General features: G+C 65.0%; 1 protein-coding gene across 7 annotated transcripts; it reads right to left on the bottom strand.

Annotated features, from left to right (window-relative positions):
- Positions 1 to 4,042: 4,042 nt before the first annotated feature.
- On the bottom strand, positions 4,043 to 24,967 carry ARHGEF16 (Rho guanine nucleotide exchange factor 16). Of its 7 annotated transcripts, none has more exons than XM_036845710.1 (15): positions 20,200 to 20,249; positions 17,646 to 18,249; positions 15,792 to 15,834; positions 14,515 to 14,684; positions 12,832 to 12,888; positions 12,215 to 12,375; positions 10,917 to 11,069; positions 10,612 to 10,741; positions 9,728 to 9,802; positions 9,303 to 9,395; positions 7,284 to 7,435; positions 6,914 to 7,102; positions 5,962 to 6,035; positions 5,281 to 5,382; positions 4,043 to 4,723 (listed from the first exon to the last, which is right to left on the bottom strand). In XM_036845710.1, the coding sequence occupies exons 1-15, from the start codon at positions 20,229 to 20,231 to the stop codon at positions 4,584 to 4,586; spliced, it is 2,175 nt and encodes a 724-aa protein (XP_036701605.1). In that variant the 5' UTR covers positions 20,232 to 20,249; the 3' UTR covers positions 4,043 to 4,583. The 7 variants fall into 7 exon arrangements, with proteins under 7 accessions (XP_036701605.1, XP_036701700.1, XP_036701761.1 ...); XM_036845805.1 differs by lacking the exon at positions 20,200 to 20,249 and adding an exon at positions 24,887 to 24,967 and having other exon boundaries at positions 4,047 to 4,723; positions 15,792 to 15,837; XM_036845866.1 differs by lacking the exon at positions 20,200 to 20,249 and adding an exon at positions 24,312 to 24,390 and having other exon boundaries at positions 4,047 to 4,723; positions 15,792 to 15,837.
- Positions 24,968 to 26,073: the final 1,106 nt, after the last annotated feature.

Raw genomic sequence — 26,073 nt, 5'->3', positions numbered from 1 at the left:
CACAGGAACTTGTCTGATGTGAGATGTTCCAGAAACATTAAATAGAGGAAATGCGACTCATTTCAGGAGGCCAGTCCCAACTCGGTTCTACAACCAGGTGAGGGCAGTACGAGAAAAGAAAATTACAGACTCACAACATGTATGCAGAAAGCCTGAGTAAAATATGTCAGCTTCTCAAAACTATTTAGAAAAACCCACTTGATCCAATGGGACTTGGACCTGATTAAAATGAGAGGACAGTTTAACATCAGAAAATGTGTCCATGTGTTTGGGTGACACGAAAAATCACGATGGTCTTGCTAGAAGTAGAAACAGCATTTGATAAAGTTCAGCTCTCTTTCGGATGTAAGTTCTTGGAAAACTGGGTACAGAAAGGCGCTTTCTTGGCAATGGTCATGTGCTAAGAATATACTAGTTGAGCAGGGAAAGTGATGGATTCCAGCAAGTGGCCCAGGCCTCCTCGCCCCCAACCTGGGCTCCTGCCTCCCCTCCCCCGCATTGCTGGTCTCCTCAGCCCTGATGTGACAGCCTGTATTTCTGGCTGTCCTTCCACATTAGAACTGGGGGCATGGACTCGGCTTGCATCATGCTGGGCCACCTGGACAGGACCTGGGTTGGGCCATGTAAACCTCGTGGGAAGAATGAACAAATTCCCTTAAAGATGGAGAATCAGATCGTCACTCACTCCTCCTGACCCCAGCAGAGCTTGGAGGACCTCAGGCCATACCATCAGGTGAGCAAAAGAAGTAAGAGGTGTTCAGACCTGCGGGGAAGGGACAAACCAGCCTGTCGCTATAGGAAAGCTGAGAGGGCCAGAGACAGATTAGCACGATTATAAGAATTTGGCAAAGTGGGCCATAAAATCATATAGTTGATAGGAAACGTATAAAACCTATAAAAATCTGTAGTTCTAAAATACCGCCAATGACCCACTAGAAAACAGAATACAAAATAAGATCCTGTTCAACGTGGCAACAAACCCCGGAAATACCGGAATTTATCTGGCGAGAAGATGGGTGAAGCCCTTCACAGTTTCAGATCTTAAGGGCCAGAAAGTGAGGATGCCGGCCCCGGCCAGCCCTCAGATGGACTTGGTTCCAGTGACGGGGTAGATGGGTGACAACTGGGGGGGAGCGGTTTGGGGTCCAATGTCAGGAATGCTGACAAATAACAGAGAGCCGGGAGGAGGTGAGTGGGGTTCACCGAAACCCAAGGGCTCGCAGGGGTGTGGGTGGAGAAGCAGGATCTGCACATCCAAACACTGGTGCACAGCGTTGCTCCCAAGGGGCAGAAACGGCGGTCCAAGGGCTCTAAGGGAGGCCTGGGGATTGGGGTCCCCCAGGCACCGTTGGGTCCCAGGGGCCTGGGGGCCTTTGGATGCAGTGTAGGCTGAGGGCTGGGCTGCAGTGCCTGTGCCGGCCACCAGGGGCGATAGAGGGCAGCGGGGTGGGGTGGGCTGGGGTCTCCCAGCAGGAGGGACCCGTCAGGGATGTTCCCTAGTGGTTGGGAGCAGCCACATGTGCAGAGAGATCCTAAAGCTCATGTTGAGTGCGGTGAGAACGAGGTCACAGGAACATACACCCTTTATGTAAATTATGTCCCCCTCTCCATAGAGGGGAAACTGATTTACAAGGACATGCGGCACATGGGAGGGTGGCCTCCAGGCCCTGGGGTGATGAGCTCAACTCAGCCCCTGATGCTCCCCCCAACAGAGGGCTGGGGGCCATCCAGCTGTGTGACCGCCCACCCCTGGCCTCGGCGCTCCCGCGAACCACACCCCTTGTGCTCCCGCCTCTCCAGGGAGGGTGGAGGGTGCCCACTGCCCCTCGGGGCTGGGCACTGAGGTGCCCAGGGCAGCTCTGGGGAAGGGGCGCTAGCCCCCGCTCCTCACTGCTCCACAGTCACATCCACCATGGTGGCCCGAGGCGAGAGGCCTCTGTGGAAGGGCTGGGACACCACAGTGTCGTTCCCACTGGACCCCATCTGGACATAGGCTTTGCTGGAGTTGGCTGGGGTCCTAGGAAGCCTCAGTGGCCCCCTACAAACCCGCTGACCCCACCAGTAGGCAGAGGGCCCTTGGGCCCCTATCTCCCCACTTTGTAACAGGAGGGGCCGGGCTGGGTCCATTCCTGGTGTCGCCCCCTCCCCAGTGGAGCAGGTGTGACAGGCTCCTGCATGGGGCTCCCTGTTATCTGGAGGGGGGAGTGTCACTAGGCACCAACACCGAGGACGTCTGTGGTCCTGAGAGGAGCAGCTTGGCAAGAAGGCAGGTCCGAGCTCCCTCCAGCTGGGGGTGGGGAGGGTCCCAGCTGGCCCTGCCCTGGGAGGGGGTCATGATGATGGGGTCATGACACCAGGGCCCGCAGGGCTGGACCCCAAGCTGAGCAGAGAGGCCCCTCGGAGGGGCCCCAGCAGCCACAGGTGCTGGGGGGAGCCTGGGCTTTCCTCTCACTGCCCACAACCCACCCTTCTAGGCCCCTCCAGGCCTCACCGCAGCTGGGGCTCTGTGCTTTCCGATTCTGCTGGGAGGGTTTTTGTCCCGAGCTGGCCTGGTCTGGCCTGGTCTGGCCCTCCCCAGGTGGACCCAGCCACCAGCAGCCCCAGCCCCTCCCCAGGGTCCTGGGATGTCCCTCCTCCAGGCTAAGCATTCTTAACCTCTGCCTCCGAGGTAGAGGGCCTGCATCCACTTTGCAGAAGGAAACTGTGCTGAGGTCACTGACCCCAGGTCACTAAAGCAAGGACATGGCCCAGGGCTTTTCCAATTAACTGAAAATGTACCTGGCAACCGATGGGCGGTGGGCTGGCCTGCCCTCCCCGGGAGTCAGGGGTCAGCGGTGAGAAGGAATAGGCAGGCTGCAGGCAGCTGGGCTTACACACCGATGCTGCCCACCTGCTCCTGCCCAGGGCACGCGCGCACACACACACACACAAACACACACACACACACACACCTGCACCTCACCCTGGTCACTAGCTTGCCCCACGGCAGCTCCAGGAAAAGCGCAGGAGTTGGCTCACAGGTGGGAAAATGCGGGCCCCAGGTTTCCACCTGTCCAGGAAGTAGGAGCTGGGCCTGATCTCTGCTGACCCCGCCCCCCAGGTCATGCCTCTTTCACCGAGCCTGGCCCTGCGCCACCCCCCACCCTGCAGCCACCCCCCCCACCCTGCAGAGCCCCCGCGCAGGATGTTCCTTCCGGCTGCCCCAGGCCATGGAGGTCACCTTGGAGGTTAAAGGGAGGAGCTGCCCCTCCCTTCTGGTGCTGAACCCCTCCGCCACCTGGTTCAGTGGGCGGGGCTGGGATAAGCTCCACCCCCACCCAGTCCCCTCCCCCTGGCCCAGCGCACTCCTCCACTTCCTCCTGCAGCCAGCCCCAGGGATGGAAGTGACAGAGAGCTGGCCTCCCTGAGTCACCCAATTCTGGTCAGCGGGTGGGGATCCACACCCCAACTTTCAAAGGAAGACAGGGCCCCAGCAGATCGTCAGGAGAACGCTGGGAGCCCCACCCCAAGGACAGCACTGCCTGAGCGAGAAGGGCAACGGGCATGGGTGTGGGAATTGGGAGGGCTAGCAGGGGGCTTCCCGGGGGAGCAGACCCCTCCTCCTCGCACCTGGCCCAGCAGCGCCCTGCCACCCAGGTGGCCATCACCCTCTCGTGGGAAGCAGGACCCTTCTTCCCCAGCCCAGAGGCCAGGCCAGCCTGCCCCTCCCCACCTGCGTGTCCCAGGGGATCCTCGGGGAGCAGACCAGCTGGCAGGTGAGGGATGAGAGGACACCCCAGAGGGGTTTCCACAGCCTATGCCGTGTCCCCGAGTCCCCCAGACCCACCGGCCAGGCTCAGCCTCAAGGGGCTTCACGGGGATGGCCTTGCCCATGATGCTCCAGGTGGACAGATGGGGCAGGGCCAAGGACTAACACAGGGTGACCATGAATGGGGGCCCAGCACAGGTGACCACACAGAGGGGGACCAGTCCCGCCCACAGCACGTTGGGAATTTCTCAGGGACTGGTATGGCCCTTGCTGGGGCTCACAAATGTGCAAATCCAGGTGTTAAAGAAATACTTTAATGTCTCAAGTCACAATTCCAGTGCTGGCACTGCAGGGTCACCTGCCGGCAGCTGGGCCTCCTCTGGGAACATGGGGCAGCCCTGGGTACTCAAGGCTGGGGCAGGAGGGAGAGCTCTCCAGGTCATCCCCGCTCTTCTCAGGGCCAACCGCCTCGATCACACGCCCACGGCATAACTGCCCCGTGGGTGCACAGGGGGCAGGGCGGGGCAGCCAGGAGCTGGGAGAGGGCGTAGCCAGTGAGCAGGCCTGGCTGGGCTCCTCCCAGGGACGCAGCCTGGGGTCAGGGCTGGCACGGCTCCTGAGCTTGTCAGGAGGATGCTCCCCCGAGGGCGTGTGACCTTCGTCCTTGGAAGTGTCCGGAGCCTGCGCCGCAGCCCATGGGGCCTTGGGAGGCCGGGGACCTTTCAGGCCCTGGGGGCAAGCCCACTGCGCTCCCAGGGGACAGACTCCACTTGCTGGAGTGCGGACCAAAGCTGCACGGCTGCAGCCTGGCCTGGCGAGGTGCCAGCAGATCCGGCTACACGTCCGTCTCCACCCGCAGCCGCTCCATCCTGCGCATGTTGCCCTCCACGGCCACGCGGCTGGTGATGCTCCGGGCTAAGTCCTCAGGGAACCAGCCCGTCTCTCCATCCCGCAGCCTCTCGCCATAGAACCATCCTGGACCCAGACACGGGGCAGGTGAGAGCAGGGTCCTGGGCACCAGGCAGGGGCCCCTGTGTCGGCTCCCCCTCGGAGCTGCTGTTCCAGAAGACGCCAGGGCCAGGCATCCCTTGGAGCAGACCCCCCTCCCCGTCTTGCTCAAGGTCACGTGGGCACCTGGTCTTCCATCAGGTGCTCGGCCCCAACACTGGACTCAGGGGCTGAGCTCACTCCAACCAGCTTGGTCTGTCCTGTGCAGGTACTTGCAGGGGCCACCCTCCCACTTAGGATACAGAGTGACCAAGAACCCACTTTTGATCCTGCAACTCGGGGACATTTGAGACGTCCTTGAGGGAGGGTACTGATGGGGGCCCTGGAATTAGGCCCACTGTGAGTACATGCAGTGCCTACTTCGGGGGTAGGGGCACTCAGGGCAGCTGCCCATGCCAGTGTGCTCTGGACCCTTGCTGCGGCCCCCAGACTCTCACTCAGCACCAGCCTGCCCGGCCCCTCTCCCACCTGCCCCACGTGCATCCCCCAGGCCCATCCCCCCAGGCCCCTTCCCCTGTGCTCACCATCCTCTTGCTCCAGGATCAGGACCACATCTGCCTGCTGCAGTGTGATCTCGTCCACCTGCTTGGCCAGGTAGGCCTTGGTGATCTCCACCTGGAGCAGGTCTGGCGGGGAAGGCAGGCATCAGAAGCAGGACTATTCCAGGGAGGGGGTGGGCTGGGAGCCCTGCAGCCCCGAGAGGGCAGGGCTCCAGTCCCAACACACCCCCTGTGGCTTGGTCTCGGTGGGGCCCAGGGGCCCCCAGGTGTCCCAGCACACGGTCACGTGGCAGCTTCCCTCCGGCTAAAGCTGGGACCCCTCCAGAGGCTGCAGGACTTGCTGCTCCCACTTTCAGGGCCCAAACGCCCAGCACCGGCAGAGGGTGAGCCCAGCTTCTAAGGGGCCAGGCAGGGCCCGAGCGGGGTGACAGCTCTACGGGCCAGCCCACTCCAGCTCCTTGGCCTCAGTTTCCCCAGCTACTGAGCAGCAGGGAGGACGGGGCCCTGAGACAGCGCTGGGCCTGTGTGTGCAGATGGACACACACGTACCTGGGGCTGGGGCCCCTCACCTGGCAGGTCACCCTGGGGCCAGGCTGTGGGGTGGACAGAGGGCTGGACGGCACCTCTCCCCTCCAGGCCCACCACCCCCCCCATCAGGGCCGGGAAGGGGTTGTGAGCCCTGCTGGGTTCGGGGCAGGCGCTCACCTCCTTTGTTAGTGGGGCCCGGCCGCTGCCTCTCCCGGTGTGTGAGTGCTGTGATCCACCGCGCGCGGTCACTCCTGGGGGCAGAGTGCGCGTGAGCGAGGCCTGAGGCCGATCCACCAGCTGGCGACCTCTGCTTCACACTCCCCACCCAGTGCGGCACGGTGGGAGGGTCGGGGTGTCCCTGAGCCCCCCACAGCCTTCGAGGTGGGAAGGCAGTGGGGTGAAGGCTTCCGCTGCCCGGGTGCACTTTGGTGAGCTGGCCGGGAGCTGGAGGTGTAAGTGGGCGGCCCCTCTGGTCTCCCTGACCCACTGCACTGGGGGCCGAGGCGCAGGAAGTCACAGGCTCGGGAAGGAGCGGCAGGCAGGCTGCACCCAGGCAGGCTGACCCCGAGTCACATCTGGCCAGGGACACGGAGTCGGGCAGCGGCTGCACCCACAGGACCCAGGCTGCCCTGTTTCCCGGCGCTGGACCCTAAGCGCCCTGCCCCGTCAGTTTGCTGTTAAGAAACACTCAGCCTCAGCTTCCCACCTGGAAAGGGGGCCGTGCTGGAGGTAGCGTGGAAACCCAGCCAGCACCTTTCTGTGCGCTGGTCCCCCCACCGCCTGACCTCACTGCCCTGCATGACCCCCACCCTGTGCTCCAGCCCTGTGTCCTCCTGGCAGGGGCCTCCTGCCTCAGGGCCTTTGCACTGCCGTGCCTCTGCCGCAGGCCCCTCCCCAGGGCCCCCAGCCAGTGCTCCCTCCCCTGCCTTGTTTCTCCTTAGTCCTCTCCCCTTGGACACACAGGACAGTTCAGCCGCGCATTTTGCAGCTGGAGTGTCCCCTTCCCGGGAGTGTGAACTGCTTGAGGACTAGGCCGTCCCTGGCACAGTGCAGTGCCCGGAACCCTGGATCAGGCATCCCGTCTCCACGGAGCTCTCAGGACCGCCCCCGCGGAGCCCTCCCATCTTACGCGGAGTCGGAGGATAGCAGCATCTTCCCCTGGCGGCCCTCGCTGTTGTGCAGCAGGGTCAGCTGGAAGGTGTACGGCACGAAGGAGCTGCGGTTGCCGCCCCCCGGCAGAGAGGCCTCCGAGGGCTCCATCTTCTGGACCTGGATGTGGTCCAGCTGGGCGTAGTCCTGGACCACGAAGCTGTCCTCGCTGCAGGGAGACAGGCGGTTGGCCAGATGCTGCAGAGGTCTGTGGGCAGCCTGAGGGCCAGCCAGCCGGAAGGATGCTCCCGAGAGCCGGCCCCAGCCCTCCTCCCCGGCCCCAAGGCCACGGCTGCTGCCTGCTCCCCATCGCAAGGCCGTGCAGCCTGGCGACCACGGGCGGGGCCCACCTCTTCTTCTTGGTGACCACGAGGACGTCGTTGAACAGGAACAGGTAGCATGTCGGCCGGCTGGCGAGTTTTCGGAAAAGCCCGGTTTCTTCCACCACGAAGAGCTCCCCGCGCTTCAGCAGCCAGCGGGAAGCAGAGATCAGTGGGAGGGACTGGGGCAGAGCGGGGACACGGGTGAGTCCCGGGAGGGTGGCCGGGCTGTGCAGCCACGGGGATGAGCCCTGCCTCTGCGAACGGGGTGCCCAGGCCTCCCTGGGCTGCACCGAGGAAGGGAGCGTGACTGCCCAGCCCGCAGACAAAGGGCTGTTCAGGCCGTGGACAGGAGATCGGGGGCGGCTGCTCTGTGCCTGGCCCGGGCCCAGACCCTGCGCAGCGACCCAGGACAGGCCTGTCCTGCTTCCAGCCAGGCCCAGGGGCCCACAGGGCACCTACCGAGGGCTCCCCTCAAACCAGGGGGCGAAGGCTGCTCTGGGAAGCCTCCTGGCCCACCTCACACCAAGCAGGGGGCTCGGCTCGGCTGCTTCTACGCAGACTGCGAGGAGCCCCCTGATCTGCGGGGCCACATCTGGCATCCAGGGGCCTTTGCTGCAAACGGAGCTCCCTCCCCTTCCGTGGCCTAGAGAACGGGCCCGGCTAAGGCAGAACAGGCCCGGCTAAGGACGTGGGTCCCGTGTCGCCATGGCCGGTGCTCAGACAGCCTCCCGCCAGCGAGGCTGGCGCTCTGGCGTGTCCAGCTGGAAGGGGAGGGGCAGGCAGGGCAGGCTTGGTGCGGAGGGAGCCAGGAGGCGCTGCCCACCAGCCTCTGCTCCCCTGACACGCCCCACCGGACACCCCACCCCTCCTGGGGCTCTGAGCCCCCGCCCCCCGACCTGGGCCAGCTGCTCTCCTGCCCTCATGCCCTCCAGTCTTGAGACATGGGGGTAGAGGGGTGAGAGGCCGGCTCAGGGGTCAGCCAGGCCCAGGGTTGGGTCTTTGCTCTGGTCGGGGGCGTATTTCACCCCAAACGTGACATCTGCTGCCCAGCCGAGGAGAGGCTCAAGACCCCGGCCAAGGGTGTGGGCTCAGTGGGGCCGAGGCCGTCATCACCCAAACGCCTCCTCTGTGAAGCCACCCTGACTCACCCCAAGGAGCCTGCTGCCCTTGTCCGAGCCTCTGTGCTCTCCCTGCACTGCCCTCTGGCCCCGCCCAAGGCACCGGTTCCCATCGGCTCCAGCCTGCCGGGCCGCCTCTGGGGGCTGGAGGTCAGCAGCTCAGCCTGATTGATGATAAGCTGAGGCCGGGCCCACAGAGCTGCCCCAGGGACCCTCCGAGTCTCCTGCCCACCCGCCCGCCCACAGGGCTCTGCTGCAGCCAGGCCAGTGGGGGGAGGGGAGAGCAGGGCAGTGGGCGGGGCAGAGGCTGCCTCCAGGCCCGATTCCGGAGCAGCTCCCACTTTGCCGGACGGGCCGAGTTGCTGCTGGGGCAGCCCCAGGACAGCACAAGGATGGGCTCGTCTGTGGGATGGTGGGGGAGCCCTGTGGGCAGAGGTCTGAGCTCTGCCTGCTTGGGAGGAGCTGTAGGCGGCCTAGAGCCCCGCCCCCAGGACCGACAGGCCCATCCTGGCCCCAGCGGGAAGCCTGAGCTGGCCCTGAGGTCATCCAGCCCCTGCTCCCAGCCCGGCTGACAAGGAGCCTGGGCCCAGGCTGAGCCCTGCGACGGGGCCTGCCGCTGGCTCCCCGTCACCCGGCCCCGGGGTCTGCCCTCTGCCCCTGCGGCTCTGGGGGTGGGGGCAGCGGCCAGAGAGACCCACCGCAGGCAAGGGGGCGGCGGAGCTGAGACCTGAGGCCAAGGGGCAACGCCCTCAGGTGGGAAGAGGCCTGGGGAGGTCGAGGCGGAGGCCCGGCCCCGGGCTTCACCGGCGGGGCGGGGGGTGGCACCCCCAGAGGCCTCTCTCCAGCCCGCACGCCGGGGGGCCGTGACCCCTGACCGCATACAGAGCCGGGCCTGGGGACAGGTCAGGGGCCGGTGGGGACCGCCTACCTTGACCTTACTGAAGTCCAGCTGTGTGTGCAGCGTGTACATCTGCTCCGTGCGCTCCATCTTGTGGGCCCCCTCGTTGCACTGCTTCACCAGCTACAGGGCACGCACACGAGAGCAGGTGCTGAGGGCCCGCCCACAGCCTGGCGCCAGACCCCAGCCCCGCCCCGTCCAGCCCCGCCTGGCCACCCGCGGCACCGGCCCTCACGGCTCTCCTGGTCCCTGCCCTGCCCCGGGCTCACCGACTGTGTGAGCGGCTCTCTCTCTGAGCCTCAGTTTCCCCACCGGCACCGTGAGGAGCTGGGGAGGGACCGTCTGGAAACCCTCTCTGCCCCGCCCTCAGGGTCTCTGCCGACGGGTGGGCGTGGGGACAGAGCTCGGGGCTGGGCTGGGGCTGGGCGCCGCCTCCCCTACCCTGGACCCCTCACCTTGCTGATGGCCTTGAACGCACGGCTGGCGGCCTTGTATCTCTCGGGGTGGCCCTGAGTCTTGAGGCAGAGTGTCTGCAGGAAGAGACCAGACGTGAGAAGCCACAAGTAGCCTTCTGCACCCCAGCTCAGGGGCCTGCCTGGGGCAGGGGCTCCCCTACCAACGCCAGCCCCCGGGGGGGCACCCAGGCCCCACCCCTTCAGTCCTTGGCTGTGGTGCTCCAGCCTGGGAGGCCCCTGAAGCCTCTATTTCTCCACTTCCCAGAGGGCCCCGGAGGGTCTGATATCCTGTCTGCCTGGGATGTTGACCCACTGAGCACGGGCCACATGCTGCCTCTCAGAGCTCAGCTGGGCTCCTGCCATGTGCGGGCTCTTGTGTGCATGTGTGTGTACGTGTACCTTTCACCCCACAAGGCCCTCTGCCCCGTGAGCTGGCATCTCAGAGCACGAGCCACTCCAGGAAGCCCCTTGGAGCCCCTCTGTCCACAAAACGGGGACGGTGACGGTGCCTGGGTCACCCCAGGCCCACGCCCAGGACAACCGGCCGAGGGTAGGAGGAAGCAACAGCCCTGACTGATGCTCGGCAGGGGTCTGGGCGACACCGGATCAGACTCAGGACATGAATGAACCCCGTAACCATCAAGTAAGTGAACAAAAGTCCACCAAGCGCTGGATAGAGCTCCCAGCAGAGAGAGTTCTGCAGGCAGTGCTGCTGCTGAAAGTGGGCACACCGGTCACTGTGGCGATCAAAGCCGTCTTGTAAGTGTCCTCATAACCATACGTAACACAGACGGAGCGGGGGGAGAAGGTCAGGAGGGAGCAGTGCTCTGTCGCAGATGGGCCCCGGGCCCCCTGCCTGCCCGCGGCCGCGGCCGGGCACTCACGTCCGTCAGGAGGGGCAGCCGGGTCACCCTCTGCATGGGCAGGATCAGGAAGGAGATCATGGGCAGGCCCCCGCACGCGGGCCGCTGCTCGATCTCCCCCAGGGCCTCTCGGAAGGCGGCGCTGCTGCTTCTGCGACAGAGAAAGGGGTTCTCAGCTGTGGCGGGCGGCGCGGCCAGTCCATCAAGAGAAATCGGGCGGAAGCTGCGGAAGCCGGGCCGCGAGCAGCAACGTGCCCCGCGACAAGGGGCCGGAGCCTCCCGAGGCCACCCCGCCGGCCCCGTCCCGGGCCCCGGGGCCGGCTCACGTCAGCCGCTGCAGGGCGCGCTGCTGGTAGACCTCGTTGGAGCAGTAGGAGACGTAGGGGTGGAAGTGCCGCTCGGCGTGCTCCTCCAGGATGTCACTGATGTCCTCCACGCACACCTGAGCCTTGTGCCGCTGCTCCAGGTCCTCGAAGAACCTGTGGGGGCGCGGGTGAGGCCCCAGGGCTGCTGGCCTGCCCACGGCCCTGCACGTGTGAGCGCGCACATGCGCACACACACGCGCGCACGCACACATGCGCACACACATGCACACGCGCGCGAGCACACGCACACGCGCATACACACACGCATATGCACACATGCACACACACACAGCAAGGCTCCCAGATGCACCCACACCAGGGACTGGGTGGGTCAGCTGCCAGGGCCCTCCCGGGAGAACCCCAGGACAGATTAGCTCCTTAAACCCGAAATAACTGGGCACACGCCCATGGCCAAATCCAAGGCCACTTCCTGCTAGAGTCTTGCAGATTCTAGCCGGCATCATGGGGAGCAGACAGGTAGGACAAAAAATTTGCCACTTTGACTGGATTCCCTGGGACTTGGGTCAGAATTGCCAGGAGCCACCTGGAGCCCCGGCCCCCTCTGCCCAGCACAAGGCAGGGGCAGGGGTTCTGCTCCTTGCAGGTGATTGGGGTCTGACACCTGATCATCTCCCATGCCTCACCCCAGTCTGCAAGGGGGCAGGTATGGGACCCACACCCTCAGGTTAGGGAGGGGACGCTGAGGCTCAGGGCGACGCCAGAGGGTGTTATGGGGTCGCCTAGGGTGCAGGGCAGTGAGGAGGTGGACCCACACAGGTGCTACCTGGACCTCGCCCTCCATGGGAGTAAACACACACACACACACACACTTGCTGCCACACACGCATGCACATGAACACACACACACACACACACGCACACACACAGGCCCTGGCAGGCCTGCAGCTACACACCCGGCCCCTCCTCCACCTCCTGGCTCTGCAACCAGAGCCCTGGGCCAGGCACCAAACACCTCGGCGCGGAACACGACCCGGGGCTGCAACTCAAGGCCGCCTCCTGCCTGCTCCGTCCCGCGGGCACCTCACGCCTCGTCATTGGCCCTCTGCGCTTGCACGTCCCCAGGGCCAGATCTTGGTGGCCGCGGGGCCCGTGAGGTTCTCACGCTCCCCGCCCCCCAAGGGCTGCTCCAGACCGTCTGTCCGCACTCGCAGACCAGGGTCACCCAGAGCCCCAGCCTTCCCACCCTCGAGAGCCTGCGCCGTCGGGTGCCGGGCCGACGGGCTGGGCCCGGGCCTGACCTCCTGCTGGCGCTCAGGACGTCCGTGATGTTGGAGAAGAGGTGGTGGTGCTCTGTCTGGGTCATGGTCGCCCGCAGCTCCGGGGACTGCAGGAACTCGGCCACCAGGATGCCGAGGCTGTGCTGGTACGAGTACTCGGACGTGAGGATCTCGAAGATGGCCTGGGGCGAGAGCAGAGCGGACGTGGGGGCAGCCGTGCTTGCCAGGCCCTGCCCGGAGCGGCCCTGCCACACAAGGGGCCTGGCCCAGGGTGCGCGGGTGACAAGTGCTCAGGCCACAGGGATATGATCGGGGGGCAGGGGGCAGGTCGGGACTCGGGCCCCCTGGACAGGACGCTGGCTGGGGCTGTCCGCACGGCCGTGGGGACATGAGCCCGAGTCCTGGGCTTGCACTCTGGCTCGGCCACTGATGATCTGTGGCGCCAGCAAGGACTCCCACCCTCGCCCGGAAAGTGGGTAAGGGTAGCCTCCCTAGGCCACACCCCGGCCAGGGCATCAGCCATCGCTGGGTACCAGGAGGCAGCTAATGGGTGAGTGGGCGACGTCACCATGGCTGGGGTCCCCCCGCCCCCCACCGGCGTGTCAGCAGCAGGGCCACGCCCCCAGCCCACCCCTCACCTCCTGCCTCTTGTGCTCCTCGGCGGGCAGCTTGTCCAGGATGCCCGACTCCACCACCTGAGGATGGCACGGGCTCGAGTCACGGGAAGCTCATCCTCCCACCGGACCAGAGCCAGCACGGAGCCAGACGCCAGGCTGGCCGGGCAGAGCCGCCCCTCGTGGGACACCTGGGACCGCCGAGCTGGCCTGTCCCTGCTCGGTCCCCTCACCCAGGTCTCTCTTCTCCATGGACACCTTCCCTCTCAGAGGGGCCCTGGGGCAGCCAAGGAAGGGCATGGGCGTCCGGAGGGAAAGGCCTCTCCAGGGATGGGAAGGGGGCTCTGTCCCACAGAGCTGCCCGGGGCTGGGAGGTGGTGGAGAGACTCAGAACCACCCGGGAAAGCGGAGGGGCGTGCCGAGCACGGGGCCACGACGCGGGCACACCTGGGCCAGGTGAGTGCCCGGAGGTAGGGGTGACACTGTTCCAGCATGGCGCACCGCCCCGCTCTCCGCCCCCCAGGCCCCCTGGCCCCGGCTGCCCCGGCGGGAGCGGGGCTCACTCGGCCACAGTATGCCCGCCGAGTGCCTGCAGAGCCTGCCGGGGGCGACCCTCTGCAGGACCAGGGCCACCCGATTCGTGCTCCCCCCCCACCGGGCTGGGCGGAGGCTGCCAGCAGGGCTTGAGCTGGGAAGGTAAATCCTACGCCTCCTCGGACCCAGAGGCTTGGCCGAGAAACCTAAGCTCAGGTGACCGGGAGCAGAACCTCTGGCAGCGTTTCTAGGATAAACTGTCCTAGATCCCACCCCCGACCCAGGAGATCGCGCACACGCACCTCCGGGCACGCAGCTGGCACCTGGCAGGTGGGAACACACGTGCACTTCCGGAACTTTTCATCTGCCTGCCCTAACCCCCGCCCCGTCTTGGGCCCTCCCTGGGCGGCGGCCCCATGGCATGCAGTGTCCTGGAGCTCAGTGGGCAGTCACGGCGCCTCAGTCCCTCTCCTGCCCCACGGGATGCAAATGAGGAGGCCTGTTGTACCGCAGACAGAAGGAACGGCCAGATGCCCCTCCCTGCTGCCCACCGCGCCCACAGCCCGCACTGCAGCTCCATCCCTCGGCTCCCAGGGGACGGAGTCAGGAGTCTGTCTGCGCCACGGCCAGCTGCGCCCTCCTGGGGTAGCGAGAGCTGCCTCCCTGGGTACCTGCTTGGAGCACCGGCGCCTCTGTCCCAGCCATGCTCTCCACTGAGAACCCACAGCCCTGCGGGGCAGGGACCAGCCCCCTTTTCAGACATGGAAGGTGAGGGGGCGCCTGGCAGTGGCACGCAGCTCCGGCCGGGCCTCTCCCCTCCCCTCTGGCCTCCTCACTTGGACCCTCCTGGCACTTTCTGGGCACAGCGCTCTGGGAGGAGGTCCCCTGTGCCCCCAGCTCCCTACAGGTCAGCCTGAGCAGGGAGCTCAGGGAGGGTGAGGGGCTCACCCGTGGGATGACCGTCACACACACACAGATGACACAGGCCCCTAACCCCTCTCCCCCCCAGCGATCACCCCCACGGGGCCCCGCAGGGCAGGGCAGCTCTGAGGCACCAGGAAGATCTGCCTGCCAGCTGGGCGCAGACGGGGCGTTTCCAGGAGGCCCCTCCCCTCACCGGGAGGACCACCCACGGGCTCGGGAGAAGGGCCTCTCCCGCCATCCCGGCCCCACCTCTGGGAGCTGGCTCCAGGTGATCTGCGGGGGCCGGTAGCTCTTGACCACAACGTGGACATCCACCTTCTGGGTTCCTTCAGGGCTGGAGGACTCATCGAGCAAGTCATCGTCGGACTCGTGGCTGGTGTTCAGGCCTCGCTCCTGGATCTCCTGGTAGAACCGGGGATCTGGGGACAGGGGGTGTGCGTCACCTGCAGGCCTGGGGGCTCTGAGCAGTCCTGGCCCCCCGGGAACCCACCCGCTGAGTCCTCCCAAGGAGGCCCTGAGAGCGTCAGGTAGCACAGGGCCCCCCAGAGCAGGCTCCCCTCGGGCCAGCCGGCTCCCACGGCTGAGCTGGCCGAGCCCAGGGCAGGGGTGGCGTCCCCGTGCAGAAGGTGGCACCTTCAGACCAGGGCTGAGCCAACACATCAGAGAGTGGCACGGGCCAAACTGCATGGCCTTGGGGAGGCGGACTGGGCAGGGGCCGTCCCCAGGTCGGCCGAGGGCGCTCGAGGCTGGCTCCTGAGAGCCCCCCCACCCGAGGTGAGGTGTCCCGCTCTCCGGCTCTGCAGTGGCTACGCGCTCAGCAGCCCCGCTGGGCGGGTGCATGGCTCGGGGCGGCTCTGAGGGATCCCCTCTTTGCCGCTCCTTCCCGCCCTGGCTCCGAGACCTGGGACATCCCTGCTGCTGTCCTGGGGGACGAGGCCCGATCCTGAGGCCTCCCCACGCCTGGACCTGTGGCTGTCCACGGAGGTTGGGGCTGGCAGGGAGGGGGCCCTTTCTGGCTGGGGCCCCTTACACCCACTGGCTGCTCCATCCAGGCTGGGCGGGCACCTACCCTCCAACTCCCATGGGGCCCTGCTGGCATCCCACCCCTCGGCAGGCTGAAGGCACTGCTCCGGGCCCTGCCACGGCCCAGGTGTCACCCATGGCCCCTGAGACTTTAACACTGGGTCCCTGTGGCCTGTGTCTGCACCCCAGGCCCAGGGCCCTCTGCCTGGCCTTGGTCCCACCGGCAGGGCCTGGAGCACACAGTGTGCTTGACAAACATCTGCTGAGGGTGAGTGGGGAGGCTCTGTCTGCCCGCTGCCCCTGGGACAGCACAGAGTCCAAGGGAACTTTCTAGGCCCATCAGAGCTGCAGGGTCAGACGGGCCACCAGGCCCTCCATTCCCCAGAGGGAACCCATCCAGCACGTAGTTCTCTGTCTCCCCCAGGATGCCCAAGTGAGACCAGCCTCCCCAGGGCCCAGCCCGGCCGCAGTGCCGCCCGACGGCGCCCCTTGGCCACACTCACCGTCCTTGAAGGAGCCCTTGTGTGCGCGTTTCCGCCCCAGCGTCTTCTGTGCAGAGAGACCCAGAGACACGGGCAGTCAGCAGGGAGGAGGGGCAGCGGGCAGCAGTCCCTGCACCTGGGCCCAGAGACCAGACCCTCCACATGTGACGCCACGCCCAACACGAGGGGCCTCTGCTGGGCATGCAGAAGGTGCTTAATAAACGTCGGCTCCACGAGGGAGGCGGGGCCGCCAAGCAGAGGCCAGGGCAGGTAGGACGGGGTGGGATGGGGCTCAGAGCAGGCAGGGCAGGTGACCCAGGGCTGGGCAGGCCCAGGAGGGCTGCCGAGAGGGGATGCTCAGGAAGGTGGGCCTGGAGGGAAGCCGAGGCAGCACAGGTGTGGCTGGGAGATGGCCTAGAAGGGACACTGGGGTGGGAGCCGGGGCCGCACGAGGGCCCCACGAGTCCGGGACCTGGGGGGGCAGGAAGAGCAGAGCCTGGTGGGTTGGCGTCCAGCCCCAGCACAGGCCCGGGGTCCCAGCAACTGCTGGTGGGGCTGCAGGGGTGAATTGAGGGCAGGCAGGGCTCTCAGGGCCCCATAGCCTGGTCCTTCCAGTTGCCACTAAGAGCCCGCTTCCTTGGCTGGGACGCCATTTCCCCTGACCTACAGGTGCACGGGTTCCAGGAAAGCGGGAGCTGGTTTCCTGAAACAAGTTGGAGCCTGAAACTCCCTGCGCTGGTCTGGAATGTGTGGTGCCCCCAGCCGTACCCGGCTGCTCTCCCTGCTGCCCGGCACCCCCCAGCGTCCCCACCCCTTCCACCTCCAGGCCCGGGCACCTGCTGTCTCCGCAGCCCCTCCTCCACCTGGTTCCCATCCTGTGTCCACGCCTCTACTTTAACCCTCTCTTTTCCAGGACCCCTGCCCCCCCCCCAGGCCCTGGGCTCCTGGGGAGCCCCACCTCTGTGCTCTCTCAGCACCCTGAGCACCCCCAGCCCAGCCCATGGGGCCCCACCACCCTGGGAGCTCTCCTGGGGCCTGCTCACTGGGTGCGTGAGGCCTCAGGAAACGTTGGCTGGCTGCATGAATCAAGCATGAATGAACATCGGACCCTGCAGGCCTGGCCCTGGGTGGGCGTGGAGGTGCCGGGGTCCAGGCTCTCCGGCGTGCACGGCAGGGGCTGTGCCCTGCCTCGCAGGCCAGGGGTGTCTCTAGCCCAAGGACAGTGGTCCTCCCCGCCCTGCCCCTCTGCACGCTGGGCCACCAGCATTCTGACAGGTGGTCTGGGCTTCTCCCCAGATCAGGGCCAGGGCTCACGGTCTGGGCAGAAGCCCGTGGTGGAGGAGGCCACCGGGATGGCACCTGTGGGCACAGAGAGCCCTGAGCCGGCGGTCAGGCAGGGCAGGGAGGGAGAGCGTGCAGGGGAGCATCCGACTTCCGAGCTGCCACAAGCCCTCCTGAGTCCCCGATGGGAGCCCCTCGGGCAGACAGATCCCAGGCCAGTCGATGCTGCAAAGCCATGATTGAAATCTGTCCCTCAGATGGGCTGGCTCCCCCTCGGTGCTCAGAGGGACTTGGAGAGAAGGGCTGGTTCCTCCCCGGGCTCCGCTCCCCGCGGTGGCTGAGAGCCGGGGTCCTGGGTAAAACCTTCAATCTTCCTGAGCCTCAGCTGCCTCATCTATAAAATGGGGACATTCACACTCTGCTCACGGCCTGGCTGTAGAGCTTAACTGGAATAAACCCTCCCAGGAGCCTGCACAAGGTGGGCGGCTGCATGATGATGTGAAGGTGTGTTCGGGCCCCTTCCCTGCCCACAAGCTCCCGAGGCCCCTTGAGGCACGGCCCCCGCCCCGTTGCCCAGGCACACGAGCCCCCTACCTTATTTTTGGCCGCGGACCGAGCAGGAGGCTGGCTGGGCTCCTCGGCCAGAGCCGGGATCTTGGGGCTGAGCTGGATGGGGCCGCCCTCGCCGCCAGGGGTCCCCAGCCCCTTCATGGCCGCCCGGTAGGATTGGTTCCTCAGATTTCGTCTCAGCATCCCCCCAGGACCCGTGTCCACGTCCATGTCGTCCAGGGAGAAGCTGGGGGCCGAGAGGAGCCGGGGGTCCCGCCGGGCAGCCTCTTTGCTGAGCATGGCCGCCCCAAAGCTCTGATGGCGGGCCGGGGTCTTAGCCTTGCTGGACACAGCCAGGCTCCGGGGGATCAGCTGCTGAGTGCCCATCTTGAGGGCTGCCGGGCTCTGCGTGCTCAGGACGATGGTCCTCAGCTCCTGGGCCTCAGGGGACGACGACGGGGGCACCGGGCTGTCGGGCTGGAAGGCGGCATTGCTCCTGCTTTGCAGGGAGCCCCGGACCATCGGGAGCCCGGATGCTGGGTTTCCCTCGGTGTCGAGTTTTAGCTCCGAGTGGAAGCGGTATTCCAGGAGCTTCTCCTCCAAGGAGCTGTCCGAGTGCTGCTGGGACATGCTGAGTGGCCGCGGGGACCTGCGGGAAAGGACAGAGGTGAGGGCAGCCCTGCTGCAGCCGGAGCCTGAGGTACGGCTGCCAGGATGCGGTGCTCAAAGGCTGGCTTCGCAGCCAGGAGCTGAGCTGCTACGCCCTGTGCCTCACTTTAAAAATCTGTAAAATGGGTACAGTAATAAGCACCCAGCTTCCTGAGGATGCTGGGAAAGGTGGGGAGCTCATACATGTAGCGCTTGAACAGGGACCTGGCCGCCGAGGGGCTGTGGTGTCACCGGTGCCGAATAGAAGGTTATCTGTGAGCCTCAAGAGGAGTGGCTGAAGGTTTAGAACTTCATACGATCAAAACGTCACATGGAGAGAACTCACTCCTTTAATTCTTTCCCATTTACTTTTAATAAGAACAAGGATAGCCACCACTCTTACACTTCCTATAAATGCAGAACTTCTGAATGTTAAAATTACAAGGGCCGGGTAAGGGTGGAAGCCTTTTTCAGATGGAGAACTAAGATTCTAAGTCACCCGCCCAGATGGCCCTGCTGGGAGGGAACCTCATCTCAGAGCTTCACCGCGGCATCCCCTGCCACTTCCCCTGCGGACCTGGGGAGGACCGCTGACGCAGGAGTTTATCCAGCAGCTCTGTGGGGGGGAGGGCACGCCCTGCTCTCTCCCACCTGGGCGCACGCAGCCGGAGGGGGCCAGGCCTGGGATGGTGGGCGCCACCAGGGACCCACCGTCCGTCCCTGGACCCACCCGGCGGGTTCCAGCCCGAGCGCACCTCACACACACAGCCTTGGGTCCGGGTGCTTCCCCTGGAGCTTCTGAGCTTCAGCCCAGGAATCCCTCTGACAGGAGGCCGGGAAGGCCTGGCCACATGGGGTGGCCTAAATCACGGCACAGTGGGAGTGACTGAGGGGCCCCCAGAGGCCCGCCTCTCCGCCCTGCTCTGCTGCCCCAGCTCCCAGATTCTCGGCTAAAACCATCCCAGGAAGGTGTGTGCAGCTGGGCCTCCCGGGCCGCAGGGAGGGGCTGCCGCTGGAGCCCTGGCCACGCCCACAGCGGGAGGATGGCCCACGCATTCCTGGGACATTCTGAGTCCCCAGGCTGAGGATGGCAGTAGCGGCCACCCCAGGCCTCCCCGGACGCTGGCAGCCGTGGGTGGGTCCGCACCTTCCTGGGTCACCCTCCCCGTGTTAACTTGGCTGCACCGTACCCAGGCCTGGCCGAGAAATGGGTTTCTTACAGGTTTCCATCTATGCAGGCCAAGCAAATGCACCCCAGTGGGCATCCAGGAGACGTCCAGCTCCTGAGTCCTTTTTTCCAGCCACCGTGTATTTCCCATGGGGGTGGTTTACATTGTATAACACGCAGGTGGCACTTAGAGGCCCACACGGAGACTGTGGTGCCCGTGACCCCTGCCCGCCCCATCCCCTCATCCTTCCTCCTTTCTCTCCCTCCTCCCCGTCTCAGGCCCCAGGCCTGAGTCCCCTCCTCTGACCCCAGGCCCCAGACCCAGCCTGTGGCACACGTCCTCTCCCAGGAGAGGGCAAAGGCTCTTCCGGAGCCGGAAGGTGCCGGACAGAGCCTGTCAGGCCAGCCCTTGCTGGGTGTGATCTCGGTTCCAAACAAGGCAGCCGCACCCACAGGCCTGGGGCGCCACCAGCCCGGGACCCAGGCCTGAAGGAGAGGGGCACTGTGCCAGGGGCGTGGGCCACTGCCCTGCTCTTGCACGGGCTCCAGGACCCGGACCCGGCTGGAGCCGACTCCTGGGGTTGCAGCTGTCGTAGGACCCCTGTCTTCTTCCTCCCACTGCTTAGTTGATCACAGAGCTACCTGGGCATAGGTTCAAAGGTCAAACAGCACGGAGAGGCTTATCATCCAAGATAGGCGTCCCCTCCTCCGCACCACCCTGTCTGTCACAAACCACCACTCCTGGCTTTTCAGCTTTCCCCAAATTTCTAAACAAGGCCCCACCTGCTCTTTTGAGATCTCTTAGCTGCAATCATCACTCACTCTCCCCTGGCCGTGTGAACGAGGCTCCGGCCCGGCTCGGCCGTGCCCCGTGGGTGTTTGTGTTAGCCTGGCCCGCCTGGCCACCCTCTCGTTAATAATTCTCTCTTGTTTACTGGCTGGCTTTCTTCCTGTTAATTTCCCCCCGTGCATTCCAGCGTCCCTGCCCTGGGCATCTGGATCGTGTGCTCCAGAGTCCAAGAATCAGTCCTCTCTCCCCAGGCCCCCCCTTCCCAGCTCTCAGGGCAGAAGCTCGGGCCCCTGACCCCCACCCCGCATCCTGGTCCTCCCCTTTCCTTCCTCCCTCCCCACTGAGCTGGGGCCCACCCCCTGGCACCTTCCCAAGGCAGCGTCATGGGAGGGAGACCTCTGAAAATGTCTTCTTTATGCCTTTAGAGTTCCACTGGAGATTATTTTCTTCCAGAATGGAGAAGCCTTCTTCCCTTGCCTTCCAGCTTTCACTGCCAACGAGACATCCGACGCCAGTCTGACTTCACCTCCTTGGTCATGACAGGAGGCTCTCTTTCCCCCTGCTCCGCTTTACCACCTACGGGGACAGGCATGGCGACGGAGCCACGTTCACTCCCTGAGCCACGGGCTTGAGCATCCTTCACACCTGTTTTAGGTCCACGTGTTTTCCAGTGCTATTTCTTTGATAATTTCTCCCACCTCCATTTGCTCTGGTCTCTTTCTGGAACAGCCTTTAGTGAGAACCCCTCGTTTCCGACCTCTTCTCTCCTTCTCCTTCATCTCTTGTTCTCCTTTGTGGGAGATTCCCACCTTTCCACCAAACGATTGTTGTTTTCATGGTCCCACCAAGAGCTCTCTCCTGCTCTTCATGCAGAGCAGCCTGTTCTTGTTTCACGGATGCCACATCCTCTTTCAATGTCCCAGTCAGCTGTCGGCTCCTATTTAGGAGACAGGCATGTTCTGGTGGGAGACCCGTGTGCCCTGTGAGCACACACACGTGAGCACACACACGTGAGCACATGCTCTGCCTGGCAGGCTCTTTGGGACTCCCCACGGGGTCCATGTCTGGAGGCTTCTCCTCCAGCCAACTGGCTCTAAGAGCATCTCTTTCAGCGTCCTCACCGGATGCTGGCCCTTGCCTGGTGTCCTGCAGCCAGTGCAGGGGAGGGCCGAGAGCACAGACTCAATGGCGGCCATGTTCTGTGGGCAGCAATGCCACTGAGAGAGAGACCAGACACCCTGCAGTGACCACTCGAGCCACAGAGGCAGGTCTGCTCCCCAGCAAAGGCAGCCCTGGGAAGCTCCCCCACCAATGCCCACGGCAGCAAGGGCTGCGTGCTGTCCGAATGTCCCTCTGTCTCCCCGACGAGCCTGCGCGTCCTTCAGGGGCAGGGATGATTTCCTGTTTACGTCCCGGCAAACAGTTGGGCTCAGTTTGCAAACTGATGTGTGAACGCTGATATCGTGGGCACCTGCCGGGCTCTGCTCTCCCTGGAACCGTGTCTTCCTGAAGAGGCCTGGGTGTTCCATGTGGAGAACTAGCCCACTTGGTACTTTGCTTCAGGTGAGCCGAATCCACCAGGGCAGCTCCACAGGAGCTTCTAGACCCATCTCTGCCCCCTCCTGGGTGACACCCTGCTGTTTCTGCTCAGGGTGGGCTGGGGAGGGCCCCCTACGGCTGAGCCCTGGGAACCACAGCTTCTCCCTTTGCCACTAAGCAGCCCTTCCCGGTGTCCCCAGCACATGTGCAGGGGTGGGTAAGGGACACGCGGGGCTTGGGTGGGAGGAGCAGGGGCTGGGAGTCCACAGGTGGAGGTGGGGGAGGTCTCTGGCAGCCTCAGGTGACCCGACCCAGCCTGTCTGGTCCTACGTTGCACTTGGCCCTGCCCTGGCTCTGCATTTCACACTGGCCTGGCCCAGAGGGCCCCTTGCAGCCCAGCACCCCTGGAGCCCTCGTTCTTCCTGACAGATGGGCTTCCCAGGACCCCGGCAGGCTCAGCGCCGTCCCTCCTGGCCTGGGCCTGGGGCTCTGGTCACAGCAGCTCTCACAGCCACCAGGACCCAAACCGCACCGAGTATGGGACCTGCCACCCCTTGGGTGATGTCACCACAACACCTCCATCCGTGGGACGTCTGTCCCTCTAGGTCCAGCTGACGGGACCCTGCCTGGTGGGGCTCGGCCTCCCTGGCACCATGCACACGACGCCATCTTTTCTGAGACAAACTTGACCCACAATGATGGCCTTGTGCTTGGGTAATTCTGCCCGGCCAGGTTCCAGACTTGGAGTCACATGGAATTTGGGGCAGGATTTGGCTTTGTAAACCATGCAGCACGTAGCAAACAGTTCTGTCTGCAGGGTGGCCAGGGGCAGCTGGGGGCTCTCAACCAGAGCAGCTTGGCCCCCCAGGGGACACTTTGCCGTGTCCGGAGACATTCTTGGTGGTCACAGCTGGGGCTGAGCTACCAGCCTCTTGTGGGCAGAGCCCAGGGATACTGCTCAATACCCTACAGGGCCCAGGACCGCCCACGACAAGGAATCATCTGGAACAAATGTCTGCAGTGCTGAGGTAGAGAAACCTCGGTTCAGCTAACTGGAGATTCACCCGCCTCCCTGGGGGTCGGGAAGACCCACCTGGCCGCCCTCAGCCCCGGACACAGCCTGGCAGTGGGAGGGGCAGTGGCAGGCCTTGTGCTCCTCCCACCCTGAGCAAAAGCCTCCTGCTGTCTCCTTCCTATGACGCCTCCGGGCACCGGCAGTGCCCACCCAGACAGGCCCCCCCGTGGCTCCCACTCCCGGCTCTGAATCCAGCCGCCCCATAAACCCAGTCCCCGTGCCAGGCTTGGCTGGCACACACAGTGTTTCCCCAAAGGAGCTCCGGATAAGAAATCAGAGCCCTGACTCCGACAGGTAGCCTAGACAGGTGACGCACGGGTGTCCTCTAAACACCTTCTCTCCCCGTGTGTCTAGCCCCTCAGGGATCTTCTGGAAGGCAGGCATTTCCCTGCTCTGCTAGGTGAGGAAACCAGGGACAGAGGGAATGTGACCTGCTGAGGTCAGGCTGCCGGTCAGCGGAGAGCTGGGCAAGGAGCCAGGCCCTGTCCTGACCCAGATCACTGCCCCAGTGGGCCAGCTGGGTGAGTGGCGACTCTCACTGGAAATAAAGATGCTGGTACAGGCGGCTGGTCGCCCGAGCGCGGCAACTGCCACAGGCGAAAGAGAGGGGCAGCTGAGATCCATTCAGAAACTGAAACTAGAATTCCAGGACCCAGCCGCGGGGAGTGGCTGTGCCCACTGGGTCACACAGAGACTGGCATCTCAGGAGCCCCGCTGGCAAGCCACGTCACGCCACCTCACTCTGCACCTGGTTTCCTCTCGTACAGGTGAAAAGCGTCTCCCGTGTAGGGTGAGAGACACCCCCCTGCCCCGAGCCCCTGGGGAACCAGAGCCCTTGTGGAACAGAGATGCCCCTGCCCTGCACAGATTCCTCCCCTGCAGGTGCCCAGGTAGGAGGGGGAGGGGCCTCCGCCAGCTCACTGCCCCCTGCCGGGAGAGCTTCGGAAAGCCCTGGGCAGTGCCCGTGATGTGATGCCGGCTTCTGTGGCCCATGGGCATCGTCAGGGCGGTAACCAGAAGAGGATCCAGCTGCAGCTGAGTCAGCACCCTCTAACTGCTCCCATTTCACGGAGCAGGAAACTGAGCCCCAGAGGGCTTAAGTAACAGGTTACACAGAGCCGGGATTTGGACCTGGGGTCCCCGCCCTTAAGCACTAGGCAGCAGGGGTGCAGGGTAGACTGCTGGTCGGCCTGACAAGCACCTACTGAGCCGCCACACCATGAGGTGCAGACTGTTCACCTCCAGGTCGGATGCAGAGCTCCCGGACGCCCCCCCACCCCGTGCCCGCTGCTGGGCTGAGGTCCACCCAAATCTCAAAAAGGATCCTTGCTTCCCGGATGCAGAAATGGAGGGTGGGCCGTTAAGCCAGGTGTCCTGGCAGTAAGCAGGACCCACAGCTTTGGGAGCCTAGCCCCGCCCTCCTCCCTTCCCCCTCCTTCTTAGTGGGACGCACGCACACCAGGACCCCTCCCTGCCGCCGGGTCTGCCTACCAGAGTGGGGGAGGAGTTTGCTCCCAGTTTGATGTGGGGAGGGGGTCCTCATTCTTGGGGCTGCTACTCCTGGTGCCAAAGCAGGTTTGGGCACCAGATTCTCCGGAGTTGCTGGGAGGGTCGTTCCGTGCGCACCCTGCCCCGCCTTTTCAAAGGTCCTGGGGCTCCCTAGGGTCTCTCAGCGCTGATGCCCCAGTGGGAGCTCTGGCTGCGAGTCCCGTCCAGGGCGAGAGAGCGTCCTCTAGGGCTCAAAGGAGGGGAGGGGGCAGGGAGCTGGGACGCCCGAAGCCCAGGGGAGCGGGTGGGGGGGTCAGAGGTCAGGGGCTCTAGGTCCAGCCAGGCTCTGTCCCCTCCCACAGCCCCCGCTGGGCAGCCGCCGCGGAGGCAGGTAACCGCAGAGTGACGTGGCCCCCGGGGCAGGGCTTGCGGGAAAAACGAAGGGGAGGAAGGGCGCCCTCGGCCTTGCCAGCCCCCTCCCCAAGGCTCGCCTCCATCACCTCGCTCACCCGTCCCTTCCCAGGCCCACCTGTCTCCCAGGCTCACCTGTTCCCCCCTCACCTGTCCCCCAGGCTTACCTGCACCGCGGGGCGGAGGACACGGAGCTATGAGCTCGGCGGCCGACGTGGGGCCGGTCCACCTCCAGGCTCTGCAGGCCCCGCGCTCTGTCCCGGCCGCTCGGTCCCTCCCTGTCCCCGCCCCCCCACTTCCTGTGCGGCCCTGCAGGAGGCGGCAGCGCTCCGGCCCCGCCAGGTGGGCGGCCAGGTGGGCAGGGCGCGCGCCAGGCGGCTCCGGCTCTGAGTGCAGGGCGGGAGGGGCCGGCGGGGCGCGCCCCAGGTACCTGGCTGCGCAGCCTGCGTCACTGTCCCCACCTGGCCAGCCGGCGCCCACGTGACCTGCAGCCGAGCTGGCTCGCGCCTCCAAGTCCCGGTCGGAGTCGCCCTTCTGGGACCGCCCTGCGCCCTCCACGCCCACCGCCTCGGGCCTGGCGTTGCCTGCCAGGGTGACTCCAGGGCTACCCGGCTTCACCCCGCTGTGACCCTGCATTTCTCCTTACAGGCCCGGCTCTGCTGCCCCCTCCTCCAGGAAGCCCTCCTAGAAGCCGACCAGCCCAGGGGGGAATTGGAGGTTTGCAAGGACTCCACTGCTGCAGAAATGGCCCCACCTTCTGGATTCTTTGCAGAATGGCAGCCAGAGGGCAGCCCAGGAGCTCTTGGAGAACTCTGGCTGCCTTCAAGGTGTTTGGTTTGTTTCCATCACCCCCATTTTACAGATGAGGTTCCTGAGGCCTGGAAAGTAAGGCGCTTGCCAGCCGGCACAAAGCTGAGTCTGGACTCCAAGCCTGCCCTTTCCAGGCCTTGTTCAGGGTGGGTCCCCTGGGCTTAGGCTGCAACAGCCCCCCAGCTGGGGTTTCAGGAATCAGGCTTCCTGGCACTGCAGGAGGTGCTGGGGGCGGGGACAGGTGGGTTTCCACTCTGAGCTTGGACTGACCTGCCAGTCAGCCAGGCAGGGAACCCCCCTGCCATCCGACCTGCCCTATGTCACCCACCACCCCAAATCCCAGCTCACACCAGCCCAGGGTGGCAACAGTGGAGCCGGCTCTCAGCATACTCAGGGACTGCCCATGACTTCCTCCATCAAGGGCAGAGGCCTCAACTTCCCCTTGAGGCCCACGCCATTGCCCACACTCTGCTGTGCAGCCCCCAACTTCCCAGCATTCCCTTCTCTGCAGGGGGAGAGGGCAGCCCAACCCAGGAGACCTGCA

The sequence above is a fragment of the Balaenoptera musculus genome, chromosome 1, assembly GCF_009873245.2.
Source record: "Balaenoptera musculus isolate JJ_BM4_2016_0621 chromosome 1, mBalMus1.pri.v3, whole genome shotgun sequence".
In the NCBI taxonomy this organism is placed as follows: domain Eukaryota; kingdom Metazoa; phylum Chordata; class Mammalia; order Artiodactyla; family Balaenopteridae; genus Balaenoptera; species Balaenoptera musculus.
The sequence above is the reverse complement of the archived record's forward strand: the minus strand, read 5'-3'. Positions and strand labels throughout refer to the sequence as shown.

What these genes read in the sequence shown, in the direction of transcription:
- ARHGEF16 (XM_036845627.1), bottom strand. Translation starts at nt 20,231, where the DNA reads ATGATTGCAGCTAAGAGATCTCAAAAGAGCAG. An exon ending in CTGCTATCCTCCGACTCCGC is followed by an intron (nt 6,036 to 6,913) that starts GTAAGATGGGAG and finishes CTCTGCCCCCAG; the next exon opens with GAGTGACCGCGCGCGGTGGA. An exon ending in GATCCTGGAGCAAGAGGATG is followed by an intron (nt 4,724 to 5,280) that starts GTGAGCACAGGG and finishes GTCTGGGTCCAG; the next exon opens with GATGGTTCTATGGCGAGAGG.